The 16,736-nt window shown below is 40.8% G+C and overlaps 2 protein-coding genes across 3 annotated transcripts in view; one reads left to right on the forward strand and one right to left on the reverse strand.

Moving 5' to 3' along the window:
- si:ch73-173p19.1 (uncharacterized) overlaps positions 1-160 on the reverse strand; it is a 16,679-nt gene extending 16,519 nt beyond the window's left edge. The window contains exon 1 of the mRNA XM_055151030.1: positions 114-160. The gene's annotated coding sequence lies outside the window, so the exon portion shown is untranslated. The remainder of the gene's footprint in view (positions 1-113) is intronic.
- Positions 1-16,263, forward strand: part of slc4a2b (solute carrier family 4 member 2b) — a 25,589-nt gene extending 9,326 nt beyond the window's left edge. For both annotated transcript variants that reach the window (XM_020935724.2, XM_055151029.1), the window contains 21 exons: positions 3,195-3,363; positions 3,448-3,671; positions 4,014-4,135; positions 4,607-4,818; positions 5,601-5,737; positions 6,579-6,759; positions 6,833-6,968; positions 7,193-7,391; positions 7,570-7,675; positions 7,746-7,930; positions 8,241-8,454; positions 8,870-9,076; positions 9,163-9,311; positions 9,387-9,581; positions 10,213-10,437; positions 10,524-10,613; positions 10,695-10,861; positions 10,940-11,193; positions 13,417-13,586; positions 13,704-13,877; positions 14,553-16,263. In XM_020935724.2, coding sequence (XP_020791383.2) covers positions 3,195-3,363; positions 3,448-3,671; positions 4,014-4,135; positions 4,607-4,818; positions 5,601-5,737; positions 6,579-6,759; positions 6,833-6,968; positions 7,193-7,391; positions 7,570-7,675; positions 7,746-7,930; positions 8,241-8,454; positions 8,870-9,076; positions 9,163-9,311; positions 9,387-9,581; positions 10,213-10,437; positions 10,524-10,613; positions 10,695-10,861; positions 10,940-11,193; positions 13,417-13,586; positions 13,704-13,877; positions 14,553-14,624 — 3,588 coding nt within the window. In that variant the 3' untranslated portion in view covers positions 14,625-16,263. The remainder of the gene's footprint in view (positions 1-3,194; positions 3,364-3,447; positions 3,672-4,013; positions 4,136-4,606; positions 4,819-5,600; positions 5,738-6,578; positions 6,760-6,832; positions 6,969-7,192; positions 7,392-7,569; positions 7,676-7,745; positions 7,931-8,240; positions 8,455-8,869; positions 9,077-9,162; positions 9,312-9,386; positions 9,582-10,212; positions 10,438-10,523; positions 10,614-10,694; positions 10,862-10,939; positions 11,194-13,416; positions 13,587-13,703; positions 13,878-14,552) is intronic.
- Positions 16,264-16,736: the final 473 nt, after the last annotated feature.

The raw sequence follows: 16,736 nt of genomic DNA on the forward strand, positions 1-16,736 counted from the left end.
TTGTGAAACTCAAACATTGCAAAAATGAAAGTGTTTATTTGTAACACTGATGTAACAATTACCCTGTGGAATTACTATTTGTACCTTTCATGTAACAAAATGCCCAGACTTACCCCATCAAAATTGTACTAAAATGTTAGCTTGTTCCTTCACGCAGTCTGACAGTGGCAGTCCCCAGCTGCTAATAGTGTGTAATAACAGCCAGTGTTAAAATGTGTCAGAATCAGTTATCAGCCCCCTCCCTCTGACACTGTATTACTGTTAACCACACTATTTCCTCTGATGTCATCTGGTAGTAACTGGGAAATTTCTGTGTGTCAATATAGTGACTAATCTAGTGATACAATGCTTCTTACCTATACCAATGAGACCCTAAAAATAAGAATAGATTTAATGACATAGAAAAATGCAGAGTACTGTCAGTTGCTATCCCTCTCTCTCTTCCCTCCTAGTGCTGACTGTGTGGGATTTGAAGTTTGTCCACAGATAATCTGCTTTACGGCCTCTACATAAAGAAGCTGTCCACTGCCACAAGAGCTGTAACTCACTGCCTTTAATTGTTAACCATCCATTTAAATCAATTTAGATCTCTGAATCAAATCAATCAAATGTAAACATGATGATGGCTCCTGACTGAAACATGTATTTACACTTTTTATTCTTAAATGATAGTGACTGAGCTTTATTGAAGTGTTTATCAATACAATACGTAGTCATTGACATTGTAATAGGCAAGGTATTTTCATTTGTCTGCACACATCCGCTGCTTTTGTCCTTGGAGAGATGAAATAAAGAGCTAACAAAAGAAGGGACTGTAATCAGAGTTTAATATACACAGTATAAAAATAGTGGTTCCAAGGGTAATGGTTTAACCATTTGACTACAAGAGTTGAGCAAATAATTTAATAACCTTTGCCAAACCTTTATCAAGCAGCATTTACTTTGTGTTTGGCCCGGCCCTAAATGCAAACACAAGAAAGGACATAAAGTATTTTAAAAAAAACATCTGTTTTTGGAGATGGACCCAGAAGAAAAATGTCAGATACAATAAAGGCAATGCAAATAGTAAACCTACCTATTATAAAATAACTATTTTTGCTAAACATGACCTATTTGTGAGGTACTACATATCATGTACCATGCTCAGTCCAGTACAACCAAATATTCTTGAAATACTCCAGTCATTTCAGATGTAATCACACACACATTTTTAAATTTGACATGAATTGTGTTGCTTAACAAGTCTTCTGTCAACCTTGGTCTACAATGTCCTTTAAAACCTGTTTATTTCATTTGCCCTTCAAATTGTAGAGATTAAAAGCACTTGGGTCAATATTTAGGCTTCATGTGGCAATGCTAAAATCTTAAGATGAATGTCATGTTTGGTTTGTTCTGTTCAAACACATCTCGTCCTTTCAGACCACATTTGTCCTCAAAGAGAGTGTGAGCGCCTTGTTTAATCTGCCCGGGCACAATGGGCAGACTGCTGAAGGTGGCAGCTTGGCTGATAGTGCTGTGATTAGGGCCTCACGCACCATAGATAAGCAGGAACACAGGGGTATGTTCTGCAGGCAGGTCTTCAGGTTTAGATGTGTGCTGTGGTAGAGCTGCTGCTGATTCAGTGTCATGAGTGAGGTAAGTCCTTAAACCACATGCTTTAATCTGGGCTATTGACTGAGTGAAATTTCCTGATCTGCTGAGGCTTCTCTTTGCCAGGCCACTTTTGTTTTGCTCTTTGCTGCTTTGTTTGTTTTTCCACATGGTTTGAGTTATGGAAAATTGTCTCACCTCTTTGAGAATCCCTCACACATATCTCCCACCTCTGGGGATACACTGTGAAACCATGATCTGAATGAGAGCACTGAAGAAAGTCAACCCTCAGGCTGGATAACAGCACCTGCGGAATTGGGGTTATATTTTTCTAAGACTTTTTTTTTTTTTTTTTATTGAATTGGTGTTTATTGTGTTAAGCTTTGATAACAAACCTCCAAGCATTATGTGTTTTCATATTTGCTGTAGAGGTGAGTGGAGCCATGAACATTCATTTACTCTTCTTTGTGCCTCCACTTCTCTGTACAGGCTTCTTTGTGCACAGATCAGTAGAAGTGTGCAGTAGAGCTTGTATGGTTTCCTCCAAGCTCCGTGCTGCTGATACAGTTGATGGCAGGGTGTTGGACTGTCACCTGTGTGTGGCATGTATGAGGTGGGCTGGGTTTAGTTACAGGATGAGGTTGGGGCCTTCATAGGTGTGCTACATATGGATGGATGTTTGTGCCAGGCTTATTGTATGGCTTTTTATTTGATTATTTATAGGCTCTCTAACACTGACATAAATATGAGTTAGTGTTGGAAGCTGGAAAAGATACACAATTTGTCATTGAAGTTGATGCAGTGAGACTAGTTTGGAAGATGCACTTTACCACTTGCAAATGACCAATTCCAAAGTTCCTGGCTTGCAGTGATTGGTTTCCATTGAAAGTGATGAGAGAACAGTGACAAAATCGTGCTAATATGTCATTGCCATATGGGACTGCATGTAAGGTGTTTAACAAATAATTTTGTGAAACCCTCATGGCAAGCTACTTATATGTTAATATGTATCTAGTGTGTAATTTAATGGATTTAAATTATGTGTTTTCATTATGCTTCTATCAGTTAAAAAGTAGTTTAAGTATTCGCTCTAAGTTTATATAGTATAAAAGCTATATTTCATGAAGCGTGATTTTAAAAATGAGTCTTAGCCATGGCATGCGCACATGTACCACAAAGTACTTGTAGTAGTAGTAGTAGTAGTAACAGGTGTGAAGTCTTCTCTGTGTGAAACCATTGTGGACCTCCCTGCAGGCTGCTCTTATCACAACATGCCTCTGGCTGAGACTGCTCCATGGGCTCTGTGTCCTGCTGCACCAAAACATATCTGTAACATCACATGAGCAGTTACACCACTGCATGCATGAGGAGTACTCATCAGAGCACATGGCTGTTGTTTCCACTTGAGCTCTATTAGTCATCCTAAACCAGCGGTAGGACTCCCTCTAGTGTTATTTCCAGGTAGTTTAAATAATGCCACTTCTTTGTCATTTATATGTTGTGTATCTACTCATTGTGCCATTTTGAATATAAGGTATTTGTGTATGTATTGTATATGTATGTATTTGTATATTTTTATAATAAATATTATTCATGTTTTGCAGCCAGAGGGTTCGAATGCCTCTTCGACACATGGGACACCCCGTGGAGAGGAGGAGGACGATGGGGACTTGAACAAAGCCCTTGGGGTCCAGCGCTTTCAACAGATCCTCTCCCCGGCTGCAGCTGTTCCAGATGAGCAGCACCACAACTACCATGAGGAGGATATTGAATGTAAGGACACTCACATGTAAAGCTGTTTAACTATTGTCTTTGTTTGGGCTTCCAAAGTCTTTAAGATGTCTGACCTGTTCACAGACCACCGTCACTCCTCACACCACATTCACCGACCTTTGTCCAAACTGCCCTCCGAAGGACGCAGGCGGAAGAGCGGGAAGAAGAAAAGGAAGGACAAGGAGCATAAGAGCAGCCATATTTCTACCAGCGGTCCCATTGAGGAGGGAGAGGATGAGGAGGAGGAAGAAGAGGAGACTGAGGAGACCACCTCTGCCCCTCCAGAGACGGAGAAAGTAGATGTGGAGGTAATACATCACTTTACATTCTTCCTGTCCAATACATGTTAACTAAACATAAACAAAGCCAGCATGTAGGCTACTCAGAAGACAAAATCATTTTATTTACATGATCAATAATCATGTCATACTATTCACCTGGCTGCCAGATTCTTTAACAGCTACTCTAGCATTACCATATTTCCCTCTGTGAATATTTCAGTGCTATCTGAATAAATCATGAGAGGGTATCATGTTTTGTTATGATACTGTAACAAAATTAGATATATATAAGGATAGATTGTGGTATAATTATATTTCTTCTTATGACACTGTCTGCAGATATGAATGTAACTGTTTGTGCATTATTAGTTCTTTGTTTCAGATGAGGACCAAGCAGCTAAAAGTGTTAAAGGGATCTTGTCATCTCGTCAACTGAGCATTGTACCACAGACTGCTGTGACCGATGATGGCTCATATATTTCCTCTACGGAGTAAGTGAAAATATCTGTCATGTTCATAGGTGGTGTTTGTCTCCTGCCTGGCTGAGTCTCATTGGTCAGTGAGGCACTTACTGTACGTTTCCATGTCTGAGGCATCTAGGATCCTGCTGGGTATTATCTGATGGACAGAAGTAATCTTCTCCTCAGAGACCCATAAATCACCTGGCTTTATAGCCTTTCACACACCTCCAACCACAGGCCCCACCTCCGACATTTACACTTTAATCTGTGCAGCAATGTGTCCACACTGGGAGATTTTCCATTTTTCTCTGCATGTTAGATTTCTGATCTAAAACAAGCTATATTTAATATATTGGACCTTTGGTGTAACTTGAGGTGAGTGCATTGTTAAAGTTTGAACTTTTATGCCAAAACCTTTTATACAGACCTAATTGTACATATTTAAAACTTTAAACAGTTATACCTTGTACTAACATGTCGTTTTCTCTTCACTATGTCCAGTAAGCCCGGCTCCCCTGAGCCCTCCAGTCCATCTCCTCAATCAGGCCCGGAGCACATCCCTCTGACCCGACTATCCAGTCGCGGCTACGACCTGCAGGAGCGCAGACGCACGGGCAATATGACGGGTGCCGAGCAGGCCAAGTACCAGCGCATCCCCACGGATGAGAGCGAGGCCCAGACTCTGGCCTCAGCTGACCTGGATGGCATTAAAAGTTAGTGCTAATCTTGTTTACTTTCCATACAACCACTAACATCAGGGCTAAAAGTACTGATTGTTTTCCCTAACACCTATAGTAAAGCATGTCCCAGTAGTTCCCTGTTGGATTCCTTAGTTCTTTGTGTTACCAACAGAGTCCAAATGTGTTTGTTGAGTTGAGGTGATTTACACGAGGGAGCCTGCCCTCAGCAGTGAGCAGCAGCTTATCAAGCAGTGTGGCAGGCAGGCCTGTGTATTACATTAGCCACTCCAACTACCTGAGGCCCCCGAACCAGCAAATATCTGCAGTAGTATTAGTTTAATAGTCTCACTTGACATCTTTGTCAATATACCCTTTTAATAATGGTCAGAACCATGCCTCAAAAGGGATTATAGGTCTCTGTTTGTGTTTGTTAGTTCATTCTGCTTTCTCTGCTGTTCCTCACAGTCTCTGCTATATACTGACATGCGTTGTAGGGTGAGAATCACAAGGTCAAACATTGGCCACGAAATGAGCTAAGAGGGGATCTTGTAATCTGATTACTGAACAGTTGGATCTTTGTACTCTTCAAAAACTGACAAGGCACGTCCCTGTCATCAGTCTGCAGGGCACAGAAATGAGTGTAGAGCTAAAGCTAATGTCATCTAGTCATTTTGATTTGGGGTCAAAAAAATACAGTGCTCCATGTGTCCACCTGTATTCTATATTCAAATGTTTACTTACATTTTTTTAAGTACCGTAATTGAACAGTAATTGCATTATTTATAATAGTATTTAACATTACCATATCATTTTAGGTCACAGATTTGAAGATGTTCCTGGTGTGCGCAGACACTTGGTCAGAAAAAGCACCAAGGGCCAAGTGGTGCACATGGGCAAAGACCACAAAGAGCCCAGCACACGCCCCCGAAAGCAGGACCGCACCCCCCATGAGGTGAGCTGCATCAGACATGAAGTGTGTCCTTTCACTCATCTTTTGTCCTCTTGTTCTATTACATTTGCTACATGAACACTGATGACAATAAAGCGTTTGAATAGTGATTATTAATGATTAGTTTGAAAGTAGTGTTGTTGAAATGTCCCATGGAATTATTTTACATTCTGTCTACACTCTTTGTTAACCAGCCTATGACGAAAGGTACAATTAAAAATGAATGGGATCTTTTTTCAACCAGGAAAAGACAGAAGTGCAGAGTAACCAGACTCTATGCTCTGGGCAGTGGGGCAGCCATGTTTTATTCACACAAACTTTCTAAGAACCTGCAGGTCTGTGTGCTGCATACTCTGCTCTAGTATGAGATGCACTGAGGATTCCCTCTCTGTGCTAGTCTTATATGAGTGTGTTCTCACACCATTTTGACCCTCCAGCCATTACCACTGGTTGTGTACCGCTCTGCATCGCGGACAGAAGGCATTCTGCTGAACATGGATGCAGCTCAGGGACAGCGGTACAAAAAGGTGAGGCTGTGAGCAGCCCCAGTGTGACCAGAGTTGGCCTGTTTTCACTGGCATGCAGCGTGGATAGCACCAAGAGCCAGCATGAAATACAACGGTATCATAGAGAAAGAATATTTTACAGCATTCATACTGCTTTCACACGTGTTTCAGTTTTATCACATCAACTATTGTTTATCTAAACTAAAGGTTGTTTTGTGTGGTTTAAAGTGATATATCTAACAAAACCGTTTTGGTCACATGGACATGCTTGATGCATGCATGTGCTGTGGCAGACGCCCTTTGTGCTCCATCATTCATTGTCCTGTCTGTTTTCGTAGGTGTTTGTGGAGCTGAATGAGCTGACCATGGATAAGAACCAAGAAATGCAATGGAAGGAGACAGCTCGATGGATCAAATTTGAGGAGGATGTTGAAGAGGAGACAGACCGCTGGGGCAAACCTCATGTCGCTTCACTGTCTTTCCGAAGTTTGTTGGAGCTCAGAAAGACCATTTCACATGGTAAGAGTAAAAAAAAAAAAGAATAAATGACTGACCGTACACAATCCAAAACAGATGTATTGTGGGTCGATAGGTGCTGTACTGCTGGACTTGGACCAGAAGACACTCCCTGGCATTGCCCACCAGGTCGTGGAGAAGATGATAATCTCAGACCAGATCAAAGCTGAAGACCGCGCCAATGTTCTCAGAGCATTGCTCCTTAAACACAGGTCAGGCTTAGAATCAGAAGTGCAATCTGATACTGAAAAAATAAGTGTATGTCAGTTATATTTGTAAATATGATTATCCTATTCATACATTTTTATGTATTTATTTTACAAACTGTATTTACAACATTGAACCTACCATTGTAAAAGACAAGTCCTTGAATTGTTTGTATATAAAAGACCTAATACAGTCAATGTGAACTCTCTTTCTCCCCTTCCTCCCATAGTCATCCAAGTGATGAAAAGGAGCACAGCAGCCCTTTCCCGAGAAACATCTCTGCTGCCAGCCTGGGCAGTTTGATCCCCCACCACCACAGCACCAACCATATCCACCAGACAGAGCCCTCAGTCACAGAGCCCCTCATGGGCACCGGCAACTCTGCAGGCCATGACACACACATCGACATGGAGAAGAATGAGGTGCAGGTAATAAAGCATGGAGAGGGGTTCAGGACTGCTTTGAAGCTCAACAGTATCTGTGTCTTTTTAGAACTCTAACTCATGCTTTTGAACATATCTGATTTAATTTCTGACCTAAGACACATTAAATAGACACATTATAATCTAGTGGGTTTTTTTCAATTTCATGTTGACTTTACTGCAGAAGGAGCCCATCCTGATGTCTGGAATGCATCGCTCCAAGTCGAAGCATGAGCTGAAACTGCTTGAGAAAATCCCTGAAAATGCAGAGGCCACAGTGGTCCTTGTAGGTGAGTAGTTTGCTCGGTCCCTCAGTTCCCCTCAGGTGCACTCCCTAAACCTTGTGCTGTGTGTTTCCAGGTTCGGTGGACTTCTTGGAGCAGCCCACCATGGCGTTCGTACGGCTACAGGAGGCAGTGTTGTTGGAGTCTGTGCTGGAGGTTCCTGTCCCTGTGCGCTTCCTCTTTGTTCTGCTGGGACCCCCCACCACCAGCATGGATTACCATCAGATCGGACGCTCCATCTCCACACTCATGTCCGACAAGGTTTGGATCTTTCGATTTGAAGCGCACACATGTTATTTATTCATCTTAATGATATAAGCATTTCTTGACCCACATAGGTGTGAAAAGTATTTCCTTTAGTCTTAATTTAATTTTTTAAGTAACTAGTTGAGAAATGAGTCCCATAGCCTCCATAGGAAATTTATTTTCCTGGACTTCTGAAGTTTATTGACAACTCTGCAATAGTGTTGATAAGTCTGCATTGATAAGAAATAAAAAAAATAAACAAGTTCACTAAATTCTGATGACCTAATGCTACAACATGAATGCCTTTTCCTGTTGAAACGTACAGCAGTTCCATGAGGCGGCATACCTGGCTGATGACAGACAGGACCTGCTCAATGCCATCAACAGTTTCCTGGATTGCAGTATCGTGCTGCCTCCCTCAGAGATGGGCGGGGATGAGCTGCTGCGCTCTGTGGCCCGATTCCAACAGGAAATGCTGCGCAAAAGGGAAGAGCAGGAGACCAAACTACTGAAGGAGCCCAAGAGCTTTGAAGACAAAGGTAAAATCGACAGACCTCTAGCTAGTAGACTCTAACATATTTAGAGTTTAATGTTGATTTAATATTAGTGTCCCTGAAACCAATAAATTAATAAATATTTATATAAAAATTTATTTATTTATTTCAATTTCTAAAAGATAGAAAGATATTTCAATATTACAAGTTATCTGTTTCCCTAGCTATGAGCATCTAAATATCTAAAACTGACTTAATCACACTTAAATAAATCTTATATATAATAATTAAAAAATAATGGTTTTGATTGAAGTATCCAATCAGACTTACTTTAGGAAAGGTCATATCAGAACTTCACCGTAGCCTCATTTAGGTTGTAAATATTTTTTATCAGTTTGAGAGTTTAATGTTGCATATATCACCTTCTATATTCCTTCCCTTCTCCTGTTTTGTCTTCCAGAGGCTCTTCTCACCCCCTTTGAAAAGCCCGATGACCCTCTGAAACGGACCCGGCGGCCCTTCGGAGGACTCATCCGAGATGTGCAACGCCGCTACCCAAAGTATCTGAGTGACTTCAAGGACGCCCTGAACAGTCAATGCATGGCTGCTGTTATCTTCATTTACTTTGCTGCTCTCTCTCCAGCCATAACATTTGGAGGACTACTGGGTATGTATTTGTGCTGTTCTCATGTTGTTTTAATTGTTGTTTAATTTCTCCTCTTTTAACCATGTTGTGTCATTATTCTGTGACAGGGGAGAAAACTGAGGGTCTCATTGGCGTTTCGGAGCTCATTGTGTCCACATCAGTGCAAGGGATCATCTTCTGTCTGCTCGGGGCACAGCCTTTGTTGGTGGTCGGCTTCTCTGGACCACTGCTAGTTTTTGAAGAAGCCTTTTATACAGTAGGTCATCAATTAAATCTGAAATTATTGGCATCACTAGAATGGATATTAAGATGTTTTTGGTATATCTTTAAGTTTTGCAAAGCAAACCAAGTGGAGTACTTGACCGGTCGTGTGTGGATCGGCTTCTGGCTTATTGTCATAGTAACGGTGACAGTGGCATTTGAGGGTAGTTTCCTGGTCCGCTTCGTTTCACGCTTCACTCAAGAGATCTTCTCCTTTCTCATCTCCCTCATCTTCATCTGCGAAACCTTCATCAAGCTGGGCAAGGTAACCCTCAACACCTAACTACTGCTTATACATGTGTTTGTACTCAGCTGGAATCAGTGTTAATTTCTGCAGCTGAAATATTTCATCGTTTTTGTCATTGACATATTTTTTTCCAACTAATAAAAAAATAATAATAATAATGACTTAAATTATGACAAAACAATACAATGACAATACATTTTTTCAACTAAAGTTAAGTACATATTAGCGGGAAGGGTTCTTTTTTTCTAATAATAAAAACAACTAAACATACATAAATGAAAGGAACAAGTGGACAAGTTCACTCTAAAACCTTCTTCTGATATCCAAGGAACACCAAATATGTCCCATGAGGCTTGCAATGCAATACAGTTTCTAATAGTTAAAATGTAAAAAAATATATTTTTTGTTTGACAAAAACTATTATGGATTTATTCCTAATCCATCCCTGACTGAAGTTTAGAATTTGGGGTCAAACTAAGATGGTGTGTAACAAAACCATGAGAATCTTCTGTGACTGACTAGAGATAAAATATAATTACTCTTGACTGAGACTGGTTAGCTTGTTTTATGGGCTGCAAACACAATGCCTTCAAGGGAATAATTTAACTTCTGATGCTTCCATTTCATTCATTCTGTTTTACATCGGCAGATATTCAAAGAACACCCTCTAAAGCGCTGCTCGGTGAACATCACAGAGGGAAATGTAACCGAAGTAAACATCACATCCATACACACCAACAGCACCGACTCAGTGACCATCAAAGTCCTGGGGCAGCCCAACACCGCCCTGCTGTCCCTGGTGCTCATGGCCGGAACATTCTTTATCGCTTTCTATCTACGAAAGTTTAAGAACAGCGCCTTCTTTCCTGGACGGGTACGGCACTCAATGACTTCAGTGCAGTCCTGTTGATTCTGCAGGTTTCCCAGCTCAACTTTTTTTTCTTTTTTTTTTTTTTTTAGCTTCGCAGAGTTATTGGAGATTTTGGTGTTCCTATAGCAATTCTCATAATGGTGCTGGTGGATTATTTCATAGAAGATACATACACTCAAGTAAGTAAAACATGACTAATTCTTTCTTGTTAAATGTTATGTTATCTTATTACTATTAGTTTAATGCTGTGTTGTGTCCAGAAACTAAGCGTGCCCAGTGGCTTCTCTGTGACCAGTCCAAAGAAGCGAGGCTGGTTCATTAACCCTTTAGGCTCTGATGGCCTCTTTCCGATCTGGATGATGTTTGCCTGCTGTCTACCTGCTCTGCTCGTCTTCATCCTCATCTTCATGGAGACTCAGATCACCACGTAAGACTGCTTCAGTAACACTAAGACACACCGTACCATAACTGTGCACCTGACTTCTATTACTGATGATTTGTACAGCCTTATCGTGAGTAAGAAGGAGCGTATGCTGGTGAAGGGCTCCGGCTTCCACTTGGACCTTCTACTGATCGTAGTGCTCGGAGGGTCAGCTGCTCTGTTTGGTCTGCCCTGGATGGCTGCAGCGACGGTACGATCTGTGACACATGTGAACGCCCTCACAGTGATGAGTAAAGCTGTTGCCCCTGGAGACAAGCCCCGCATTCAGGAGGTCAAAGAGCAGAGGGTCACCGGTCTCCTGGTCGCCATCCTGGTTGGTCAGTCCCATTGTACTTTTCATATTTGTATTTTCACTTTTTCATAGTTTAATTTTTGTTCATTTTTAAAGATTCACTGTAACTTTTCTTTTGGAGCATCCGTTACCTGCTAGTCTTGCCACAATATGGCATTAAACATGTTTATCTTACATATCTTACTTGAATTACAGGTATTTCTTAATTATAAAACAAAAAATGCATTCCTTATGTGAGTGCGTACAAAGAGCCTGTAACTTTGCCTGGTGGCATCAGTTGCTTCTTTCCATAGAGCTAGAAGTTTAATGTGCCTGTGGAACATTCTAGGCAAAGCAATAACATCTCCATGGATACAAGCAGGTGACAGACCTCAGGAAATGTCACATACATAGTGCAATACTTTAAAAGTGGAACTAAACACTAAATATACTTTTTTCCCTATCAAACTGTATATATGCTGTTTTAATAGCATTATCTGTTCCAAGTCATTATTGGCAATGTTTTAGCAATTTTACATTATAGTGTAAACTAGGTAAATTTGCAGCTTTCTGGTTATGCCTAAAATGCCTAAATCTAAATTTTTGCTGCCGTCAGTTACTTCTGCAATTTCTAGTTGTTGGTGACATCAAGAAATACAGGTTGTTTGTGATTATAAACACCTGGCTACAGGAGCAGAGTTTAAAGTGTGGGAGGTAATGTGCTTAGTCCCACTTTAAGTCAGTTCAGCAAATACAAATTTTGCTTGTAAATGTAGTAAAACACTCAAGTCAGCACAATTAATTCTAACTGCTCAAACATTTTGTTACATTTGGATGTTTTTGCTAGAGCCCGACCGATATGGATTTTGCTGTGGCCGATATGAAACCGATATAATGGGAGTTGGAGCTGCCGATAGCCAATATAATCGCCGATATATTTAGTGACGTAAAAATTCACTGTAAATGTTGAATTGTTTAAAAAACTTAAGTTTGGCTCTGGTGGATTTTATATTGGGTTTATTTAGGCAACATTTATTGTTATTCTGCATCTTTACATCATATTTACAGACAGTAGGTTGGCTTAATGGAATTTTTGCATCACATTCTAGACACTAGGGTATTCCAGTTCTTTTTAGAGAACCGGCTCTTTTGGCTCACTAAAAGCTGCTGGTTCTTTTGGCTCCCAAGCGGCTCTTCAGATTGTTTTGTTGCAAGCAGGTCTAAAGCAGGACTAAACCAGGACTGAATCAGGATTGAACCAGGTCTAAACCAGGACTGAAAAAGGAAAAACCGGGACTTATTTATTTTATGCTAAACTACAGCCAAATATGCTCGGTTTTTTTTTTTTTGTTTTGTTTTTTTATCCTATGTACACGCAAATTTCACAAAGTTTCGTTTTCAGCCGCTGCCGCTGTCGAACTACCGCGAGTCTGCACGCGGCGTGAAGAGAAAAAAAGTGAGAGAAAGAGAAAACACGGCTCCCAATATGGATCAGGCTCTAGTCGTTCGCTTCAAAGAGTCGGCTCTAAGAACCATTTCATTCGCGACTGACCCATAACTAGTAAAGAAACAATCGCTATTAGCCTTTAGCCGTAAATACGTGCGCGCCGCGGTAATTAATTATATGCGCAAATGTCATAATTCACACGTCTATTCACAGCTCATTTACATATCAGTGCAGGTCCAGTAACAAATATACGGCTAATATAGTCACTTTACAATAGACCAATAGAAAACAGCCTGTTTATGTACGGGAGCTGCAGCAGCTAACCCATAACAAATGACCAAAACTAGCCTCAAAGTCGACAGATTTCCAACACTCACCGCTCACACAGGCTCCTCCTCACATCACAAGTCTGCACTAATAAATGTCCTTTTAATTCAGACTCAAACCGATTGTCCGTAAAAAGAAAATAATCTCAGTGTTTGGATCTGTGTCTGCGCGTGTAAACAAACACACGTGAGTGACGCGACGCTGTGGTGTGTTCAGGGACAGTACAGACACAAACAAATGACTCCGTAGATAAATACTGATGTGGAGCCACATATTAGGACATTTATCTGTCTGTAAATTGGATTTTTAACGACGTATCACATGCCCACGTGAAATATCGGCCCCTATCAGAAAGCAGCCGATATGCCTCCAGGTGCCCATATCGGCCAACCGATATATCGGTTTGGCTCTAGTTTTTGCAATGCAGTGCAATGCTCATATTTTCTTTTAACTTGTATGACATTAAAGTATGACCACATGCCATGTTGTCCCCAGGCCTGTCCATAGTGATAGGCCAACTGCTGCGACAGATCCCCCTGGCTGTGCTGTTTGGGATCTTCCTCTATATGGGAGTCATGTCACTCAATGGGATCCAGTTAACTGAGAGAATGATGCTTCTTCTGATGCCACCAAAGTATCACCCGGACCACACCTACGTCCGCAAGGTGAGGTGCCATTTACATTCTGTTTACATAGGCAGTCATGGTAATGCCATTGTATTCATGTAAATAACATCAAACATGTAATGACTTTTGAACAATGGCTGACCCCCTCCTCCCCAGGTGCGTACTCTGCGCATGCACCTGTTCACCTGTATCCAGCTGGTGTGCCTGGCCGTGCTGTGGGCTGTCATGTCCACACAAGCCTCCCTGGCTTTCCCCTTTGTCCTCATCCTCACCGTTCCTGTCAAAATATTTGTGCTGGGACGCATCTTCACTGCCCGGGAGATCGCATGTGTAAGTCATTATCTACTTCATTCATACAGCTGTACATTGTTTTGTATATCGGATGTGTTGCACTGCTATTATGTTTGAACCCTAAGTATATAATCATACACAAGTAGTTGCTTGCTTTTAATCAATATTTATATTTTTACTATGAGCCTGTATGTGCTATTTTTCTTTTTTGCTAGTGCTTCTTGTATTACATTGTGAGTTGTCATGAAGGAATGTCCTTTTTAAATGAAGGTGCACTATGTAAATTTTTCTTGTGGTAGGTGCTTGTCTCAATGGACATATTAGTAATTTGCCTGAAATATTCCACAGTAAGGGCATAGTCTTGCATTTATTACTTATTACTGGTGTTTTTATTTCTCAGAATTAAAACTGAGACATGCATTCTTATTGTGGGCCTGCATACCTAACTATAGATCTGACCAGTAACTTGATGGTGCCACATGCTTGTATTCATGGAGAAGATACAGTAGATACTTTTATTGCCATACTGTGGAGCATTCCAGGCAAAGAAATAATAGACAAGCAGGTGGTGGACCCTCTGCCAGAACAGTTGCATAGTGCATATTTAACTCTGTAGGTTGTGAGAACTGTCACCTGTACTATTCATTCAGTATAATTTTAGATAAAGAAACTCATATTTACTAGTTAACAATCTTTCCAACATCCTTTTTCCAGCTGGATGCAGACGATGCAGAACCAAAGTTTGAAGAGAAAGATGAGTATTCAGAGATGCACATGCCAGTGTAAATCTCATGACGCCCTCTAGTGGACTTTAATTGCCACTGCACAGTGCCCATCACCACCATCACTGACACCTGTTGAATGTAGAAGGTCATCTGCTGGATTCTCCAACTGAGTCTCTTTAATAGCTTTGCGTTATGTCTGACTGAGCTGTATTGTCATTGCTATTCAGGAGCTTCTCAACTCGTTATTGGCAAAATGTAGTTTTTAAATATGGAAATCAAATAAACTGATTTATTCATAACATTTCAGGCAATAGTTTAAAAGTCCGGTGACTGAAAACGAATAGCTACTGTTTGAATGTAGAACATTTTCTGTGTAGTGCTGAAATGTTGCTCTGATTCACATTGAATATGCCGAGGATAAATGGGATGCATTCCTTAGATATTCATATGCTGGGGTATTACTGTTGAAGTACTTTTATGTTTTAGTCACTAAGCGCCTTATGTAGGAGATCAGTTTGTTTTGAGGTCAAGTAAGTGCCTCATTCGACGTAAACCACCTCCTGACGCTCTAGCACTTTCAACCACACCAAATCTGAACTATGACTTTGTGTTACAGATTGATTTTATCACTGTAGTGTCCTCAGATTCATGAGAGATTAATTCACTTTTGCCTTCGCTTGACTACCTGTGAATTTTAACCTGCTCTGCTTTTAATCATGCCTTGCTTAAGCTTTTATACTGTATGAATGCGTGTACTTGTAGTGAAACAGGATCACCAGCAGAGGGAGATCTACTGTTTTAAAGTTGTACTGAACAATAATAGCTGAACTACTTTATGTTGTTACACTAATGCCATCATTATACTTACAGATACAGACACATACAATGCATAGGGCAATAGTATTATAGCTTAGTTACGTGCCACACTGTGGTTCATTTTGTGATGACATTGTTTTTGTGCCAAAAGTATGTCAATACCTCTGAGGTCAGAACAAGCTGCCCAAGTGATTGTAGCAGTTAAACATTCCATAATATTATTACCATAGAATATTCTATTACGTTTCAGTTACTACAGACCAAATGTCCACTGAAGCTCTTGAGACAATCTCACTGTTTAAATGAGAGGAAAGACTTTAACTATCTGTTTTTATCTTGTTTCATGTCACCTGAAATGAAGTGACATGGTGTCAGCCTTTGACTGTGTCAAAATGGACTCCGGGTCTGATCTTGACTTTTATTAGTTTATTCGTTTATTGCATGTCACACACTACTTGGCCTGTTAAACTGTCCTGGTCCAGTGTGATGGACTTGGCTGTGCCGTGCCTCAGATGTGCACAGCATCTCAAGTGTCTGTGGACCATGTAGTGACCGCTCTCTGCTGTTAGAAGGACAACTCACGTTACAGTAGTAGTTGTAGTAGTAGTAGTTGTATTAGTTGCACTTTGTGACCCACTTTAACCAATCATCTCTGGGTTTTATTTATCTGTTGTATTATGAGGCATTACTGCTGTTATTAAGGATACGCATGTGGCACATCATGGCCACTGACTGAATGAATATTTATATGAAGTAGACCGCAAAATGTATGCTTATTGTGCCTGTGAATGAAATGAAGGAGGTCTGTATATTTCATGAGTATCAAAATAATGAACTGATAATCCTGTTTCATTTAAATACAATAAAATATCTGCTAAACATTACCCTTGTTCCGTTGTACATTATTGCATCAAATTTATCTGACCAATGACACAATTTCACGGAGGTACCAGGTGTTCCAAAAATGTTCTGTCTGGGGGGGAAAAGGGCGTGGATTGTTTCCCAAAAAACCCAGAGAGGAGCGGGTTGGGTGCTGCTTTGCCACTGTCTCCTACACAGAGAAGCAGAGAGATGGCCATGTTCCTGCTGGTGATCCTGAGCGTACAAGCCCTGGTTCTGTCCGCTCAGGGGCAGGAGGCTTTCAACAACCTGTCTGAAGATTTCAAGAAAGGAGTCAACCTCGCCTTGGAAAAGCTGAGGACGCACACAGGAGTCCAGCACCATTTTCTATTCTTTAGGAGCATCACACAATCAGATATAAATGTAAGTACAGTTTTTTGGATTAGATTTGATGATTTATGCATTTGTGTCATTTTTATCACAAGAATTTCACATTTTTTGTTTACAGCCTGGTTTT

The sequence above is a fragment of the Boleophthalmus pectinirostris genome, unplaced genomic scaffold, assembly GCF_026225935.1.
Source record: "Boleophthalmus pectinirostris isolate CB_2022bp ecotype Guang Dong unplaced genomic scaffold, ASM2622593v1 HiC_scaffold_15, whole genome shotgun sequence".
NCBI lineage: Eukaryota > Metazoa > Chordata > Actinopteri > Gobiiformes > Gobiidae > Boleophthalmus > Boleophthalmus pectinirostris.